The sequence below is a fragment of the Dipodomys merriami genome, unplaced genomic scaffold (assembly GCF_024711535.1).
Source record: "Dipodomys merriami isolate MVZ:Mamm:240054 unplaced genomic scaffold, mDipMer1.0.p SCAF_17, whole genome shotgun sequence".
In the NCBI taxonomy this organism is placed as follows: Eukaryota; Metazoa; Chordata; class Mammalia; order Rodentia; family Heteromyidae; genus Dipodomys; species Dipodomys merriami.
The window spans coordinates 24,026,559-24,045,402 of NW_027203048.1; the positions used below are offsets into that span (position 1 = coordinate 24,026,559).

The 18,844-nt window shown below is 36.8% G+C and overlaps 1 protein-coding gene across 2 annotated transcripts in view; it reads right to left on the minus strand.

The window, feature by feature from the left end:
• Srbd1 (S1 RNA binding domain 1) overlaps nucleotides 1–18,844 on the minus strand; it is a 192,486-nt gene that overhangs the window by 83,333 nt on the left and 90,309 nt on the right. For both annotated transcript variants that reach the window (XM_070025511.1, XM_070025512.1), the window contains exon 15: nucleotides 9,362–9,453. In XM_070025511.1, coding sequence (XP_069881612.1) covers nucleotides 9,362–9,453 — 92 coding nt within the window. The remainder of the gene's footprint in view (nucleotides 1–9,361; nucleotides 9,454–18,844) is intronic.

Sequence of the window (18,844 nt, forward strand, 5' to 3'; positions counted from 1 at the left end):
GAGAACTAAAGGGCTGATTATAAGTGCTTTGCTCAAATGTATGGCTTTTCAACTGTGGACTTTACTATAGGGTAGTTGGCTACTCTTTGTAGGAACTCTGCTCCTAGTTTCATTAGTCTCAAAACTACTAATTTCCATGCAATGCTTGTTCCTCTCTGAAATCTCCACACCAGCGATGTGAATGCTTCTAATTTTCTGCTTTGTAGTAGGCATCCCCACTCTCATCTGGAAGCTGTGTCCACCTTTATAGAGATCTTTATTTAACCTACATCAGAGAAAAAACCTCTAGCTTCTACAAAGTAGAAAAATAGAAATTACTTAACTGGAAGAGGAGGTCCCAGTGTTATCTTAGGGGAGTGAGATTCACAAGATAGCCAACTAGCCACTGTAAAGTATAGACAAGTTGTGGCTCCTAGTATACTCATAATTTTCTGCCACCACCGCCTTTACCAACCTCTAAAACATTTTCATCACACCCAAAGAAAACCCTGAACGCAAAAGCAGTCACTTACCATTCAAATCTCTCCCTAGACCCTGATAGCCGTAATCTATTTCTACAGATGGACCAAGTCTACTCATTTAAGGTAAACGTGATCACATAATATCTTTTGTAAATGCCTTTTTCCAGTTGGTTTAATGGATTTAAGGCTCATTCATGTTATAACATGTGTCAGTATACATCAATCTTTTTTTTAATGATTGAATAACATTCTACCATATAGATATAACACTTTTTTGTTTACTTCTTTTGATAGATCTGAGTAGTTAACTAGCTTCTGGCTATTATAATAGTACTGCCACGAGCATCTGTATGAAAGCATTTGTTTGAGCTTCTCTTTGCAGTGCTTTGGTATATGAAGGGCAGGAATTAGCTCTCCACAATGTACATCCAAAGGCATTTTTGAACCATTTTCTGGTTCAGTAGGTACTCCATAATCTGTTAGCCAGCTGTTTTCTTTCTTTTTTTTTTTTATTGTGAAAATACTGTACAGAGGGGTTACAATTACATGGGCAAGATAGTGAGTACATTTCTTATCAAGCATTGCAGCCTCCTCCTTTGTTTACCCTTCCCATCCCTTCCCAGCCTCCACCTGCCCCCCCACCCAACCCTCCCCCCCGACACCAAAGTTGTAAAGTTCTTTTTTGACATGACAACTTATACTTCTCATTGTTGCAATGGGTCCACCTGTATCCTTATTTAAATGACTTGTTTTTCCCCTTCCTCTGCATAAATTGTACTGACATCAAATACAGTGAAAGCAGGAGTTATACTGTGGGGGAGGGACATACAAAGCAACAAAGAAATAATCTTATAAATGGGTTAGAAACAAGTGCATGAATGAAAAAAAACATTTAAATACATATCTTAGGGTTCATTTTCCTAACATCACCTTATCTGACCTTTTCTGCTTGACTAATACATATACTAGATATTGCAAATAAGGGAAACCATGGGACCTATGTTTCTTTGGGCTTGGCTTACTTCACTTAATATAATTTTTTCCAAGTCTTTCCATTTCCTAACAAATGGAGCAATGTCATTCTTTCTGATGGAGGCACAGAATTCCATTGTGTATATATACCACACTTTCTTGATCCATTCATCTACTGAGGGGCATCTGGGTTGGTTCCATATCTTAGCTATGGTAAAAAATGCTGCAATAAACATAGTTGTGCTGGTAGCTTTAGTGTGGTCTTGTTTGAAAACATTTGGGAAAATGCCCAAAAGTGGGATTGCTGGGTCATAGGGGAGCTCTATGTGGAGTCTTTTGAGGAACCTCCATACTACTTTCCAAAGTGGTTGAACAAGTTTACACTCCCACCAACAATGCAGTAAGGTTGCCTTCTGTCCACATCCCCTCCAGCATCTGTTGTTATTAGAGTTCTTGATTTTTGCCATTCTAACTGGGGTGAGGTGGTATCTCAGTTGTTTTGATTTGCATTTCTTTTATTAGCCAGCTGTTTTCTACAGTGCTCTTAGAATTCAACTTTCAGAAGTTGGCTAGGTCCTTCATTACTCATCTATCTGGCTTCCCATTTCAAAACTTTTTGCTGCTCCTTCTATCTCTACTCTCATTCTTTCTGTCCTCCTGGGTTTATCCCTTTATTGTATCATGATTCTGTCATCTTATGAGGATTTCAGAATTTAAAATAAGCAATAAAATCATATTCAATCTCCCATTTTAAATATTTAACAACTTATTATCATCTATCTACTAACCTGCTAGTTCAATTTAAATGTCTCTTATGTACAATGTATTTATTGTGGGAGACAACTTCTGTTGTTAATAAATTGAAAAACTTGCCTTCGGGATAAAGTCATAGAAAGGTTTAATACCAGCATGAATGTTCAGATTGTTATATTCAGTCTCAGTGAACATAGGGAGGATTTCTATTAGTCTACTTTATATCTCCATAACAAATACTGACACTGAATAATACATTTTTTAAAAAGAGGTTTATTGAACTCACAATTTTAGAGGTGCAAAGTCCAAAATATAGTGGTCTCATCTATTTGCCTCTGGTGAAGGCTCTCTTGCCTGGGTCACAACAAAAAAGGATAAAGGAAAGGGAACCAGCCACATGAAAAAACAGGTAAAACATATGGGGTGGCCTCACTTTATAAAAACCCACTCTTATGAGGACTAACTCACTCTAAAAAACTAGCACTAATTTCTTCAGAGTGGTGTTCTTATGATCTAATTACATGACTAGGCCCTAGTTCTGAAAGTTTCCATTTCTTCTCTATTTCTATCACTTTGCCTATTTCTGTCACTAGAAAATAGAATGATTCTAGTCAAAAGCAGGACTTGAAAGAAATGGTTCCTAAGAACCAAGAGTAGAAGATTCTAAGCTTCTGAATATTTGCCTTCAGAACTAGACTGAAAGCTCAAAGTATCTAAGTAAATTTGTTAATTTTACTATTATTTGTTATCATGCATCAATGACACTAGGGGATTCACTACGGTAATTCTATAGATATGTACAGTGTACTTTGAACAAGTTCACACATTGATATGGATTAAACATCATCACTGCTACACAGAGGCAAGCTGATACACAGAAGAATAACATATTGTGATAAATCACAAATACAGAACATAGCTAGCTACACTTTGAGATTCGGTAATTAGAGACCTATAGCAGTTCCTGGTTTCTTGTCTTCTGTTTTCACAGGGATGATATTGGTATGATGTAATCTAATTTCATCTATAATACCTTGACAGCTTTGTACTACATTGGCCAGTGGTTAGAAAGAAACAACTGTCTCTTTAGCTGAGAAATGAGGAATCATTGCCTCCTAGAAAACATGGAACAAATTCTTTTTCCAACACTCAGTTGGAAGATACACTTTTAATGCCAACTTGGGGTTTTATTTTTATTTTATTTCTTATAAAGAAAAGCTAGGCCTGGCCTGGGGGAATAACTCAAATGGTAAAAACACTTGCTTAGCAAGTTTGAAGCCTAGAGTTCCATCCCCAACATGACCAGAGAAAAAGAAAGAAAGAAAAAAAAGAAACAGAGAAAGACAACAAAAAAGAAGGGAAGGATTGTATTATGGAATTAGATATGAAAATAGTCTACACAATACAAGACATGAAGCCTTATCTTTAAGCCTTAGTTTCCTATCTGTAAAGTGGGAAAAAGGATAATGACCCACACAGCAATTGTGAGGATGAAATAAAATAATCTTAGTAATATATTTCTCACAATATTTCACTGATATTAAGTGCTTAAGAAAGATTAGAATTAACACCTTTCCCTCTGCTCTACTCTACCTACTGTTATTATTAATATTGTTGTGAGTTATAAGGCAACCACCAAAAGAGCTCATGGAAGGAGGCAGACACCAAGGTAAGCTGTATGTCAAGGGAAGATTTTTAGAAGAAGCAACAATTCTGCACTTGGGATTAGAGTTTGAGAAGAAATATAGACAGGGGATAATGTCATAGAAGAAACTAAAGGAAAACTAGGTCTTTGACTATTCTTTTAAAAATAGGTCTTAGCCCGCGATAATGACAATTTGCATCATGAAGGTTAGAATGTTTTTGTAACCTTAACTAAGTATCACTATGTCACAATACAGTGAAATTTGTGAAATTTATATAATCACTTAATCAATAAAAATTATTTTTTAAAATAGGTCTTAGCTTTTAGAATTCACTGTAAAATTCTTTTTTCTTTCTTTTTTTCTTTTTTTTTTTTTTGTTGGTTGTGGAGCTTGAACTCTGGGCCTGAGTGCTGTCTCTCAGCAATTCAGTTCAAGGCTAGCACTCTACCACTTGAGCTACAGCACCACTTCTAGTTTTCTGGTGGTGAGCTACATTGCCACTTCTAGTTTTCTGGTGGTTTATTGGAGATAAGAGTTTCACGGACTTTCCTGCCCGGGCTGGCTTTGAACCACAATCCTCAGATCTCAGCCTCCTGAGTAGCTAGGATTATAGGCGTGAGCCACCAGTACCCGACCACTGTAAAATTCTTTTAAAAATATATGACCAGGTATAGATTGCAAGAACAACCAATGAAACCTGAAGAGAATATTCAAGAGGAAAAAAAATTAACATCTATTCCTAACAAATGATCCAAATATTTCCCTATTAGATAGAAAAATGTTCTGACTAGATTAGTACTAATTGCTTCTATAGATGTGTCAAAGTATTTTAATTTCTCCAAATACAGGATTCTAACTATTCTATACCAAAGAAATCAATCAAAGCAAGTAAACACAACCAAAATAAAAGCAATATACTATTAAATGTCAATCTAAATCAGTAAGCCAAGAGAGATGGGTCATTCAACTATTCATCAGTAAACTAGAAGCCTGTGTAGATTCATGCATTAGACTAGCATTTTTTTATACGTATGTTCTAGTCTTGAACGTTTGATGTTCTAGTCTTGAATGTTCTAGTCTGTGAACTTTTGCGTTCAAGGATGAAACTCTTTTACTTGATCAACTTCTGGTTTTTTGCTGGTTGGAGATAAGAGTCTAATGGAGATAAAGAGTCTTGCCCAGGCTGGCTTTGAACTTCAGTCCTCAGATCCCAGCCTCCTGGGTGGCTAATATTATGGATATGAGACACCAAGTGTGCCTGGTGTGCTACCATTTCTTTATGCTACTTACTCCCACCAAGTTATATATAGTAAGCTGGGTGCTGGGGACTCACGCCTGTAATCCTAGCTACTCAGGAGGCTGAGATCTCAGAATCATGGATCAAAACAGGCCAGGCAGAAGAGTTTGTGTGACTCTATTATTTCCAATAAACTACTTAGAAAAGGCCAGAGTGGCACCGTAGTTCAAGTGGTAGAGTGCTAGCCTTGAGCACAAAGTGGCTTAGGGACAGCACTCAGGCCCTGAGTTCAAGCCCCAGGCCAAAAAAAAAAAAAAATAGAATAATTAATGTTTTATAATAATAATTAAAAGTAAAGTGTTCTGCCGGGCGCTGGTGGCTCACGCCTGTAATCCTAGCTACTCAGGAGGCTGAGATCTGAGGATCGCGGTTCAAAGCCAGCCCGGGCAGGAGAGACTGTGAGACTCCTATCTCCAATAAACCACCAGAAAACCGGAAGTGGCGCTGTAGCTCAAGTGGTAGAGCGCTCGCCTTGAGCTGAAGAGCTGAGGGACAGTGCCCAGGCCCAGAGTTCAAGCCCCACGACCGACCAAAAAAAAAAAAAAAAAAAAAAAAAAAAAAGTAAAGTGTTCTATTATTTCTATTGATGGATTCTGGATTTAATTAAGTGATTACATAGATTTCACAAATTTCACAGTATTGTGAGATAGTCATACTTAGTTAAAGTCACAAACACATTCTAACCTTCATGGGGCAAATTGTCTTTATCATGGTCTGTAAAGTTTATGAATTCTATGAGCTTTGACAATACAGTTATTTCTTCCACTTCGGGTGGTATGTACATTTCTTTCCTTTTGCTTACTGTCAGCTATTCCCTCTTCCCTGCTCATTCCCTCTCTCCAATCGCTGCCATTGAGTTGCTAATGAAGTTGCCAGTGAAGCTGATGGGTCCCGCTGTTGTATGTTTTCCCATTTCCCTGTTTCTGTGTCCTCTTCCTAGTTTCCCTATGTACACATACATACCATATATGTGGTCAGCAGCATGGGGTCATTTAGTAATAATACGGCCAGATGAGTGGGGGTTCTTTGTTTCACGAGTCTTGTTTACTTTGTCTACTTATTACACTTTGGATTTAACATCTACTTATCAGGATGGCAACTCCTGCCTTCTTGCTGGGAACATGTGCATGGTAGATCTTTCTCCATTCCTTCACTCAGATTTTGTTTTTATGTTTGGTTGTGAGGTGGGTCTCTTGAAGGCAACAGATGGTTGGGTCTAGTTTTCTAATACAATCTTCAGTTCTTTTTCCTTTGATTGGTGAATTGAGCTTGAAATATTTATGGTTATTATAGAGACATGTGTTGTGTTTCCTGTGAATTTCCTGCTTTCCTAAGTTTTTCTTCTTTCCTTTCCTCCTGTGCTTACTAAGTTGGACTTCTAGTGATATCTGTCTGATGTAGATCCCTGATCTTGATTGCTTTCTTCAAGTTGTATTCCCCCTCTTAATATACTTTGTAGTGTTGGCTTATTGTTTATGAATTCATTTAGTTTTTCCTTATTAAAAAATTTAGTTTCTCCATCAAATGTGAATGCTAGCTTTGCTGGGTGTATCAGTCTGGGCTGGTAGTTATTGGTTCTCAGGGCTTGGATCGTACTTTCCCAGGCTTTCCTTGCATTCAGTGTCTGTGTGGAGATATCTGTAGTGATTCTGATTTTTTCCAGTTATAGTATTGCTCCTTCTGTTTTTGCTGCATGTAAGATTGTTTATTATTCAGATCTATCATTTTTACTATAATATGCCTAGAAGTGTTTTTCCTGTGATCCTGTTTGTTAGGTGTTCTATATGCTTCTGTTATGTAGGTAAGATGTTCTCTTTTAAGATGGGGGAAATTTTCACTGATAATCTTACTGAATAGGTGTTACATTCCCTTGCTTTGATATTCCTCACCTTCATCCACTCCAATTATGTGAAGGTTAAATTTCTTGGCATTATCTGCTTGTTCTTGGATTTCCCTTAGGCATAATTTAAGTGATTTTTCCCTATCTGTGACTTTTTTTTGCAGTTGCTGCATTTTGTCTTCCATATCTGATATTCTAATTTCCATTTTGTTCACTGTTAACTATGGCTTCCATTGTGGTTTGCATGGAGGAAATTGAGACGTCTATGGCTTCTATGTTGGTTCTCAGAGTATTAATCTCATCTCTTAGCAAGGTGTATACTGCATCTATTTTTGCATGAAGCTCACTCTTGGCCCTGTGTTGGCTGAGAGTCTGTACCTGGTCTCAGTTCTGCTGGGGGAGAGGCCGACCTCCAGCTGCTAATTTGACCCATGTAGGACTCTCAGCTGTCTGCTGGAGATAGCAGGCAATTCCCGCTTTTAGCCAAAGACTACACAGACTAGACTACTCATGCTTCCTCCTACAGGTGTTCTTGGCAAGATTGTGTGTGCTGGGTGTATTCTCCCAGTTGCTGGAGTTCGCTATGAGTTCCTGACTATAATCAGGTGATGGCTGCCGGAGCTGTCCAATCCCCAGCCTGGGATATACAAGTCAGAATCTGGTGGGATTTGGGCTTCTAGTTCTCATGCCCTGGATACAGATCTTTTGCCCACACAGGCACATTCCCAGGGGGTGTGGTTCCCTGCACTCCCCCACCCCCCACCCCCCCCCACCCCATGCTGAGGTGAGTGCTCAGCTTCTGACTTCACTCAGGATGGGTAGGTTGTGCAGCCCAGGCACCCGATCCCCAGGCCTGGCCCTGGCTCCCTGTCCACTACCGAGGGCAAGTCAGTTGGACTTGTGCTGCTTGGTATCCTGCCCAGAGTATGCAGTCTGGGGTATGCAGTTTGGATTTCTTCTGCTGCTGGCTGCTGTGACCCACAGGCGCTGTTCCTGGCTTAGGTGTTTAAGCTCATTCCCAGGGGCGATCCTGATCAAGCCTGATGGACTGGATGTGCTCCACGGGCTGATGGGGTGCTTGTACGGTTCCCAGTGTTAGTGGGACCTGTAGTCAAGGTGTTGGGGGGGGTCCGGATCAAACGCTGGGGTGTTACTGCCTGCACTAGTCTCCCTTGGGGAGGCTGTCCCCTGCGGGGTACTCACCCTGGAACTAGTTGGGAACTCTACAGCGGTGCTGCGGCAGATTGCTATTTCTGTGCAATGCAGGTCACTGGTTGCCACTGTGCTCTGAGTTCGGTTGAGATGCTGTGGGCTGGGCTAGGTGGTGGTGGTGGTGGTGGTAGCTCTTGGTCTGTGGTTTCTCCCATCTCTGCCTCTGCTGATGCTGTCCGGGTGCACCCCTGCTAGTTTTTGGGCTGGCTGCCAGCCAAGGGGTGGAGTCTTCATGCAGGTTCTGAGCTCCAAGGTTTCTGTCTCAGTTTTCACTCTCCAGGTCAGCACTGGCACCTTGGAGTCTTCTGCACTGGAGTTCTGTGGACAAACCCCTGTAGATCTGGGCTTCCCCCTCAGCCATGAGGCCAAATGGTTTGGCAGGATGGGGCAATATCGCTATGGTGAGTGGTGGGTGAAGGGCCTTTGCGCAGGTTCTGAGCTCCGAAGTTTCTGTTTGCAATCAGTGGGTCCCACACCAGCACCTTGGGCATCTTCTGAGCTGGCATTCTACAGACAACCCTCTGTGACTCTGGAGTCTCCAGCAATGCCAGGCCAGGCCGGGCTGGCCACGGTTTGGCGCATTGCTGCACAGCCAGCAAGGGTTGGGGGAAGGGCCTTTGCACTTGTCTTTCCTTTCTTCCTTCCTTCCTTCCTTCCTTTCTTTCCTTCTTCCTTCCTTCCTTCCTTCCTTTCTTTCTTTCTTTCTTTCTTTCTTTCTTTCTTTCTTTCTTCTTTCTTTCTTTCTTTCTTTCTTTCTTTCTTTCTTTCTTTCTTTCTTTCTCTCACCTGTTTTTCTCCAGGTGTTTGGCTTTTTGCTATTGTCAGTCTCTTGAGGAAATTGAGCATTGGAACTCGAACTTTCTATTTGGTTGGAGAGAGCTGTGGTGTTTCCCTACTGTCCCATCTCCATCTCCCCCCCCCCATAATCTCTGGATTTAATTTTATGAAAAATATTTTGGATTAATTTTTCAGTTTCTATATATTTGTAGTATTCTATAAAAACAAGATAGTATTCCTCATAATTTCAGTTATTAGTCCATCAACCACTTTCTTTCTGCTATGCTAATTCTTACGCATGTAGTATATCTTTTTAAGTTTCTTGGATATTTAAAATATACTTAGCCTATCACATGGGCAAATCCAAAATAACTTGTGTTTGTGACAGTCCATGGTTTCTTACCTGCACTTCTCAGGTTAGGATCCAGCCCTGGCATCTCTTTGTTAGCTTCAGGGCTGACACTGTAGATAGAGGATCCTGCTTCACTGACAATACTAAGAAGAAAGAAAGGGAGAACATTATTTGCCAAACCGTCCACCTGGTCAAAACTAAATGAAACTAAGTTTTATGAAGAAAACAGAATGCCATGGTCAACTTTTTTTGTCACACCTCAGTGATACCTTATAGTATCTACTCCTCCATCCATGTAGTGATTAAGCAATGTTTGCTTTTTTCCCACACAAGAAACACATAGGCTTAGATCCATGATGAATGTATCTTACTATTTCCTCTGCCATACGTAACTAGAGACAGTTTATAGATGAACACAGTGGATGTTCTCTTCTGATGCCAACTTCAAAACTTATTAGAGTATATGTCGTTTCCCTTGTGCTTCAAATCTATTATAGGGTGACATTTATGATTCACATCTGAATTAATCATCACTCTAAAGCACACATATTCTAAAGCACCTCATCTGTGTACATACGTAGGCATAGGACCACATACAAAAGAAACACTGTCAAAAACACTGATATTGTTGTTGCCAATTACAAGTAACAATCAAAAGTGAAAAAAGACAACATAGGAAAGAAAGGTCTGGAATTATCCTTTTTCAAAACTTGAAGCTTTCCATTTCATCATTTGTTTAATAATCAATGCACCATACAAATCATTCTCTTCCATTCTTCTCTGGCCCAAATACTTCACAAACCATAATGGGAACACTTACAGCTGACATTTTATATGATGGCTGACATTTATATGGTTCATCTAACACTTTGCTTGTTTTTACTTTTATTGTAAAGGTAATGCACATAGGGGTTACAATTCCATAAATTAGGAAATGACTATAATTCTTGTAGAACATTGTTACCTCTTCTCTTTCCTTATCTCCCACTTTCCCTCTCACCTCTGACTCTCCCTCCTCCCCCAAGTTGCAAAGTTCATTGCCCACATAGTATCTTGCGTGTGTCACTGTTGCATTAGTTCACTCTTTGTCCTTTGTCTCACCATTTTTGTGATTCCCCTTCAATTATAACATAAAATACAAAGAAACATCACCTGCTAAGCAATACACAAGATGTACCTCTCTATGAAACAACCATCTCTGTGACAAGGTTCAAAAGCAGAAACTTGTTAGTATTCAATTTTTTTATTATTTATTTATTTTTTTTGTCGGTCATGGGGCTTGACTCTGGGCGTGGGCATTGTCCCTGCACTCTTCAACTCAAGGCAAGCACTCTACTGCTTGAGCCACAGTGCTACTTCTGGATTTCTAGTGGTTTATTGGTAAAAGTCTAGTGGTTTATTGATTTAGTGGTAAGAGTCTCAAGGACTTTCCAGCCCAGGCTGGCTTTGAGCCATGATCCTCAGATCTCAGCCTCCTGAGTAGCTAGGATTACAGGCCTGAGCCACCAGCACCCAGCTTAGTGTTCAATTTTTAACCTACTATTAACCACTTCATTTACCTGCTCCAATTATATCAGACAATACTTCTTAACACGTGACCCACTGTAACAATTGAAGACTGATTAAAAAATGTGCAAAAGTTGGCTTGCTATTCATCTTCAGAAAACTCTTGATTTAACTGTAAGCCATGAGGACTTGAGGAAAGTATCCTAGAAGCCACGAAGATTTATCTTTTTTGTATCAATATTACTATCCTAAACAGGAAAAATGAAGACTGCACTCAAAAAGCACAGCTGGTCACTTATTTCTCATCAACACCATAGCCCAGATAGAGAAAGAAATAAATGAATGCAAATTTTATGCAAAGCATAAAATCAATGACTTTATAGAATCCATCTCATTTAATGAATTCAGTCCTACTTTATAAACAAGAAGCTCTAGGTTATACAGCCAGTAAACAAATGAGTTGGAATGGACACTAACTGCTTTGAAACTCAAGTTTAAGCTCTTAACAAGGAAAACCAACTTAACTTCAAAATACTTCCATTTTTCATCAAAATGAGACTCATTTTTTTGTGTCAAGCAACAAATGCAAAATCTTCTCGAAGGAATACCTTCTCTAATAACCCATCTGTAAGAACATATACTTCTCTTCTACTGTCTTCACCTTGACTCAAAAATAAAGTAGGGTTCATGCTTGTCTTCTACATAATGATCAAAGTGAAAACCTAACATTAAATAAAGTTAGAAGTGAAGAAAATGTATGACATACTAATAAGATGCTACAACTAGCAAACTAGAAGTGATTATTCAGTTCCAGCATAGCACCTCCCTAATCTGCAGCCCTTAGGGAGAAGCAGATTTAATGAAAATACAAATAAAATGTTTACAGTTGCATGTTTTCTGCTCTAGGATTACTGAAAGGTATCCATGATCCCTTCAAAGTTATGAAACACTACCATAAGATAAGAATAATCAGTTACCACCTATGGAAAATTCCAATTCAAACATAATCTAAATGAGGTCTTTTGGGGAGGGAAGAGTACCCACAAAGTACAGGCTACAATTATTAAAAGGAAAGAAAGAATTTTTGGAGTCTCAAATCTTACCACAAATTTATTTTCTATTAATTCTAGAAACCTATGAAGTCACAATTATTTAAGGAAAGGGATATTTAAATAACAAAATAAAATTCTAATTAACTATGGCCTTTCACAGTTGGTACCTGAGAATCTGCTGGGTGATTCACTCTCTTAGAGGTTATAATTCTCAATTGGCTGAGGGAAATTACTGCAAAGAAAAACACTCAGATAATAAATATTCCTGCAAATGCCATACTGCCACTTGTTTTAAACAGGATACAAAACAGATGTGACACATTGCACCCATAGATTTTAGATTAACATTAATATTAAGTCAATACAAAATGTAATAAATTTCATGTTTTCATTATTGAATAGTATGGGTTCAATAAACAATTAAGTACTAACTAAGCACAGATTAAGAAGTTTAATTCATCTAAATGAACAGAAAAAAATCTCAACACTGATTATTCAATACAACACATATAAGAAGTATATGTGGCAAGAATGAAAAAAAGCAAATTAAACAGAGAGTGGTAATAAATTTTTTTTCCACCAGAAGCCTGCCCCCTTCTTTCCTTTTCATTCCTATTTAGAGGATAGACTATCATCAAAAAGCATGCAAGATTTATAAGGCACTTTCTATTGCAAAATTTCCTAGTAAAATATTGGGAAATCATCTCAATTATCTCTAATATATTTAGGAAAGCAAAAATGAACTTCATACAAAGTTCCTATATCTTATGATTTAATATTATATTTCAAAAGAAACTTTTTCTCCAGTATAGGTAAGATAGGCTCAAAAGTCTTAGTAATTTGATTATTTTATATAGTAGGCCATAAAATGGACAAGATTAAGGCAAAATATGTGTTAACTCAGGATATTTTAAATGACAAAGTTCTAACTGAACTACCATTTCAAGATTAATTATTAAAGCACGCTGAAGTCCTTCAAATTGTCAGTGTAGGCAAACACTTAGATACATATGGTACCTTAAGCTTCAAATACATTTAGTATATTTTTACAGGCTAATGCTGAAGCTACACTTTACCATATCTATGCCAATATGCTAGTTTTCCAGAACATTAACAATTTTAAAATAATTTATCTAAGTAACCATCATTTTAAGGTATTTTGGGATCTATTTTAACAAAACAAATCAGAACTTCAGAACTTAAAACTCAAGTGAAACACCAACAAAATAAAATTCACTAAAATATTTTATTTCTCATAACGATTTAATCAAATGTTTACATTTTGTTATTTGAAGTTAAATTTAATATTACTCATGTAAGCTGAACATTAGTCAATATAATTTATTCTATATTTTACACATATGTATTTAAATTATAGAAATTTTATCTCCACAATTCATATCATGAATTATGAGTCTAAATTTTTGATGGAAGATTTAAAAACACAGGATCTATTTTTCATTCTTCAAAAAAGCATACTAGAGACTAGGTACAGCAGCTCATGCCTAAAACCCTAACTGAGGTGGCTTATAATGATCAAAATTTTAGGTCAGCCTGGGTAAAAAAGTTCACAAGAGGGGCTGGGTAGTGGTGCTTGCCTCGCATGAATGAAGCCCTGGGTTCGATTCCTCAGTACCACTTATATAGAAAAAGCTGGAAGTGGTAGAGTGCTAGCCTAACCTTGAGCAAAACAAGCTCAGGGACAGTGCCCAAGCCCTGAGTTCAAGCCCCAGGACTAGCAAAAAAGAAAAAAGAAAAGAAAATTTCACAAGACTCCATTTCCATGGAACAAAATCTGGTATACCCACTTATGGCAGCAAGCTGAAAATAGGAGGACATGCTCTAGTCATGGGTCTAGGCAAACAGTAAAGACCTTATCTCAAAATAACTGGGGGGAGGGGGGGGAAAGGGGTGGTGGTGGTGGTGGTGTGACTCAACAGCAGATCATCAGCCTAGGAAGTGTGAGTCCCTGAGTTCAATACTACCAGCATCAAAAAAACCCAAAAACACTATAATTCCTCAAGCTCTATCACTATATACTACCTTCCAATCCTTCCTTTTTTCTTTTGACCAAAAAACGTTCAGTAAACAGATATTATGCAAACATCTGACTCATTTACCAAAGGTTTTTTTTTATTAGCACACATTAGCTACACAGGGAAATTTCCTCGTGACATTTCATTGCATGTATGTAATATATTCTAATTAATCCCTCCCCACCATTCTGCCAATCCTTCATTTCACCAAAGTTTTAAAAACAACTTATCTGAAACTGTTTTTTTTTCAACTCTTTTAGATTAAATAAGTTCGTTAGTCTCCAAAAGCCACTAGTCATAATCAACAAATATTTTAATTCTTTGCTCTGCATGTGAGATGATCTATTCTGAAGCATGAAAGGATAGTTGTTTGTATTTTAGGAATAAGAGACAAAGACAAACCTAAATAAGTAAGAAGTGGTTCCAGAATTTAATACTTTAAAGGACACAGGTTACTTAAAAGAAAAAAATCAAGCCAGGTTAAATTCCTTTATTTCATGAGGCTCATCATTTCAGAGAGCCTCAAATGAGCAATATCAAGATGAGGAAATGATAGAGAAAGGACTCTGATCAAGATGCACTGTACAAATAAACAGATATGTTAAATTCAAACCCCTTTGCCCAATTATTTAAAAATAATAATAAAAGAAAGAAAAACCAGTTTTTAAAAAAAAAAAAATAGCAACCCACACCAATAATCCTAGCACTTAGCAGGCTAAGGCAAGAGGGGTTATAAGTTTGAGGCTAGCCTGGGCCACATAGCAAGACTCTGACTCAAAAACAAAAACAAAAAACCCTAATGTCATCTGCTAATAAAGAGAATATAGTTTAAAAAAATCAAATATTGCTAAAGATGTTTAATTACAAAACTTTCAGATAATCTGAAAATTAGTATGAAGACAAAAACTGTATGTTCTTTCTGAAACAGCTATTTTGTTTATAAGAAATTATGTAAAAGAAATGTTAAAATATAAAGAATTAAATAGTATTATTCATCATAACACAACGACCAAAAATCTGAGAATCTTTAAAATGTCTATCATTTGCAGAGTTCATTAGGTGAACAACTATGTTATCAGGTAAAACTTACCTTAAAATGTTCTGATTTATGTAAGATATTAGTTGTTAAATGAAAATGCTGTTATGAAACTACTTCAGTTCCACTTTGATAACCTTAACATACATACACACAAAAAAGAAAAACCTAGTTTGTACAATATGCTATTGATAGAACTTAACATGAATAATTCTTTCAATGGTCCTTTAACTACTTTCAAACTTATTTTCCTTAAGAGCCATATGAAATTTATTTGTAATAATAAGTTTAACATTTAAGAACAATTATTAAACCTGTAATCAAGACAATGGCCAATATTTTTAAATTGTCACCAATTTTCCTTTTAAAGTTATTAAAGATATTTTAAACTTGTATCTCAGTAAATGTATAATTTGTTAGTAATAACTTCTGAACATGGCCTCTTGATCTTAAACATGATACTTTAGGATATTATTAATAAAACATGAAAGATAGTTAAGCAGAAAATTGAAGAGTAAGTTTGCAATTTTTATACTCCAGCCAAATGAGAAGAAAATACATGATGAAAAATTTTACAAGAAAGTACAGATCACATATCCTAAGTTTTATTTAGTCCTTGGCCTCCTGAATCAGTATCAATTTATCATTCATAATCACAATCAGCTCATTGTCCACAATACAAAGCATATGAGGCAATACAGGAGAACCAGGAAATAAGTGGGTGTGAAGAAAAGACCAAGTACAAAATACAGCAGAGCAGAAAAAGACATCCCCCCCAAAAAAATACTGCCTCAGTAGTTCCATAACACAAATGATTTATTTTTAGATATGTAACTCTAGCACCATCTGGTGGAAGACTAGTTACAAGCTATTCTTCAAGTACTAGTTGAAAGTCGGCTGTATTTCAAAACAGGTTTAGCATTCCGCAAAGAGAAGAGCATTAGCAATGGTAGAGCTATCACACAGATGATCCAACTAAGCTTGGAATAACTGGAAAAAGTCTACCAAGAGAAGACAGACATAGTGGCTGCCTGTGGAGAAAACTTAGCTATAACATCATTACAAACATTCTAGGCTCACTACTAACACCATGCCAAAAAACCCCAAAAAACTCAAGAGGGCAGAAAATTCTGAAGGTTAAGGCCGTTCTAATTTTATAATTAAAATGTTCTTTTTAACAATACTTTGAAAGGCAATGACCTAAATATAAAAGTCAACCTACTTGCCACCCAATACACCCAAAAGTATGATTCTCTACAGTTAGCTTCCAAACTCCTAATATTTTATGCAGTTTGTATTTGCTCACATAATAAAAGATTACCTTACATGTTTACTCTTACTAAATTTTAGAGATATTAATATACAGCTGCATAGAAAATTGGAAATTAAGTTTTCTTTCAAAGGGAAAATCTGTTTCATTTTTCTAATCCTCTGTCCTGTTTTTTTTAATCACTGTTTAGTTTAAATGCATCTATGTAAGTTTAATCACTAATAAGCATGAAGAATTTAGATTGCTGTGGCATAGATTTTTTTTTTTAGTATGAAATTTAACTGTGAAGACCTCTACTCCTTCATTATCTACCCAGTTAAAAGAAATCAGATGGGTGGGGGGTGGGATGGGAAGGAGAAACAAAGGAGGAGGCAACAATGCTTGATAAGAAATGTAATCATTACCTTGCCCATGTAATTGTAACCCCTCTGTACGGTATTTTCACAATACAAAAAAAAAAAAAGGAAAGAAATAAGATGGACCAAGTGAGAAGATATAACACTCAAATATTTTGCTAGTAAGGATTCAATAATATAATACTGAATATTAAAACCTAGACAAGAATAGCAATAGCAAGAAAATGCCAAACAATCTGAGGACAAGCAAAGGGTATAAGGCATGAAAAGTAAAATAATAATGAAAAAGAGACAGAAGCAGAGATGTAGTTTACCAGCAAAAACAACTCAGTTCTTTTCACTTACAACCAAATAAAATTTGGATAGAACAATGACTTTTGCTACAATCTCTATTTCTCTTCTAAATAGTACTATATATAAAAATAGTACCACTACAACCTCAATTCCAGTAATGAATGAGATATAGTTATCAATTTACATGCCCTCCTGGTACCCTACTCCTCCCTTTTTCTCCTTTCTTACATTTGCTTTGTTCCTCCCAATGAAAGGAACTCATGCTTCATCAGGAATCACTGCCTCCATAGTCAAGGGAAAACCTGGATACAAAATTCAGCATCCAGTTGGATCTCTAGGCCCTATACAGATCACCCTCTACCTTTATAATTTCTTTGGGCTACCAAGCTAATGCAGAAAAGAATCTTGAATGCATAAGCTATGTATTAAGACTGCTATTATAGATCAATCCCTTCTCTAATTGTGGTTTTAACAGTACACTAGGCAGAGGGAGAGAAAGAGCTGGCTGCTCTTCTTTATCTATAGTAAAATCCTTTTTGGGGGGTGGGGATTACTGCACAGTTCTGGCTCTGCTATATTTCACTGTAAATATTTAGGAGAAATAATACCTATCAAGGACCTACTGTTGTTATAGCAAATAAACCTGTTTATGCTATGTTCGTTTGTTCACTACCAGCAGGCCCAAAGAACACAGAAATTTACTAACATATGTGGTATACAAACGTCACAATCACAAAGCTTTTTAGGGGGAACATATCAAGAACATGAAAGTCCCGTTTATTTTTACTCCCACTACTCTCTAATTTCATTTAACTCTACTAGAAAATTCCTTAATTCAAACCTTTCCTGCAGTTATAGGACAGGGTGATTGAATGTACATAAACTATACCAAAACTCCCTTTTTCCCTGGGATTCTACAGTTGAAATTTCCAAACTTGAGCTGGCATCAGAATCATCAGGAAAACTTGCTGAAACAAATTACCCTCAGTTTCTGCCTTACTGAAGCTGAGAATGTGCATTATTAACAAGTCCACTGGCAATGCTAACACTACGTGATTTGTAATGATTTTCTCCCAATTTTTTGTCTATATTTGTACTCTCTTAACTGTTTAAGACATAAAAGGTTTTTTTAGAATAAATTCCAGACTACACTTTGAGAGATACCATTCTAAATCTTCAAACAACCAAAAGAAATGCTAAGACTTGAAAACTGTGAGAGCTTAGTGGTTTTCCAGTTATACTAGCTACTCATATGCCGTTTGTATGTATTACTCAAAGCATGTGCTGTTTTGCTCTACTAATGCCTAGCATAACTACCATTCTAAACATAACATATTTAGAAAGAAAAGACAATGTAACTTAAAGTGATTTTAATATATTATGGAATAAATAATGCAGCTTCAGGTAGGCCCAAGCCATCAACTGGAAACAATTCATGGAACACTGGCACTAAAATCATGGACTTCTGAGCCAATCAGTGATCAGTCCCATCGCATGGGAACAAAGATAAACAATACATCAGAATAACAATTACAAATGACATTATGTGAAAGATATTTGATTTAACTTAGTATTTTTGCCTAATTTTAATTAGTCAACCTTGGGGCTTTTGAAAATAATTCACAAACCAATATAACCTTTTCTTGGTTGAAAATCTATTTTATCTTAAATTTTAAAAAGCCAGAAATGGTTGCTACAGCTTACAAATCTTTTAAGTGTATAAAACATGTTTCAAGAACTCTATCTTTAATGTCAATGGAAGCCTTAGTATGGTACTTTATTTTTAAAGTGAAACTCAAAATAATCTATGTTTTCCTTGATGATTATCATGCCCTAAATGGAAAATCCTAGTTTGAAGACATATGAATGCTGTAATTATTGCCTCAGTCACATATTTTGTGATTTTATGGAAACTGTTAAAATAGGAAGATTCAGTTCAGTGGTAGAGTACTTGTTTGGCTCTAGGTTCTATACCCAGCACTGC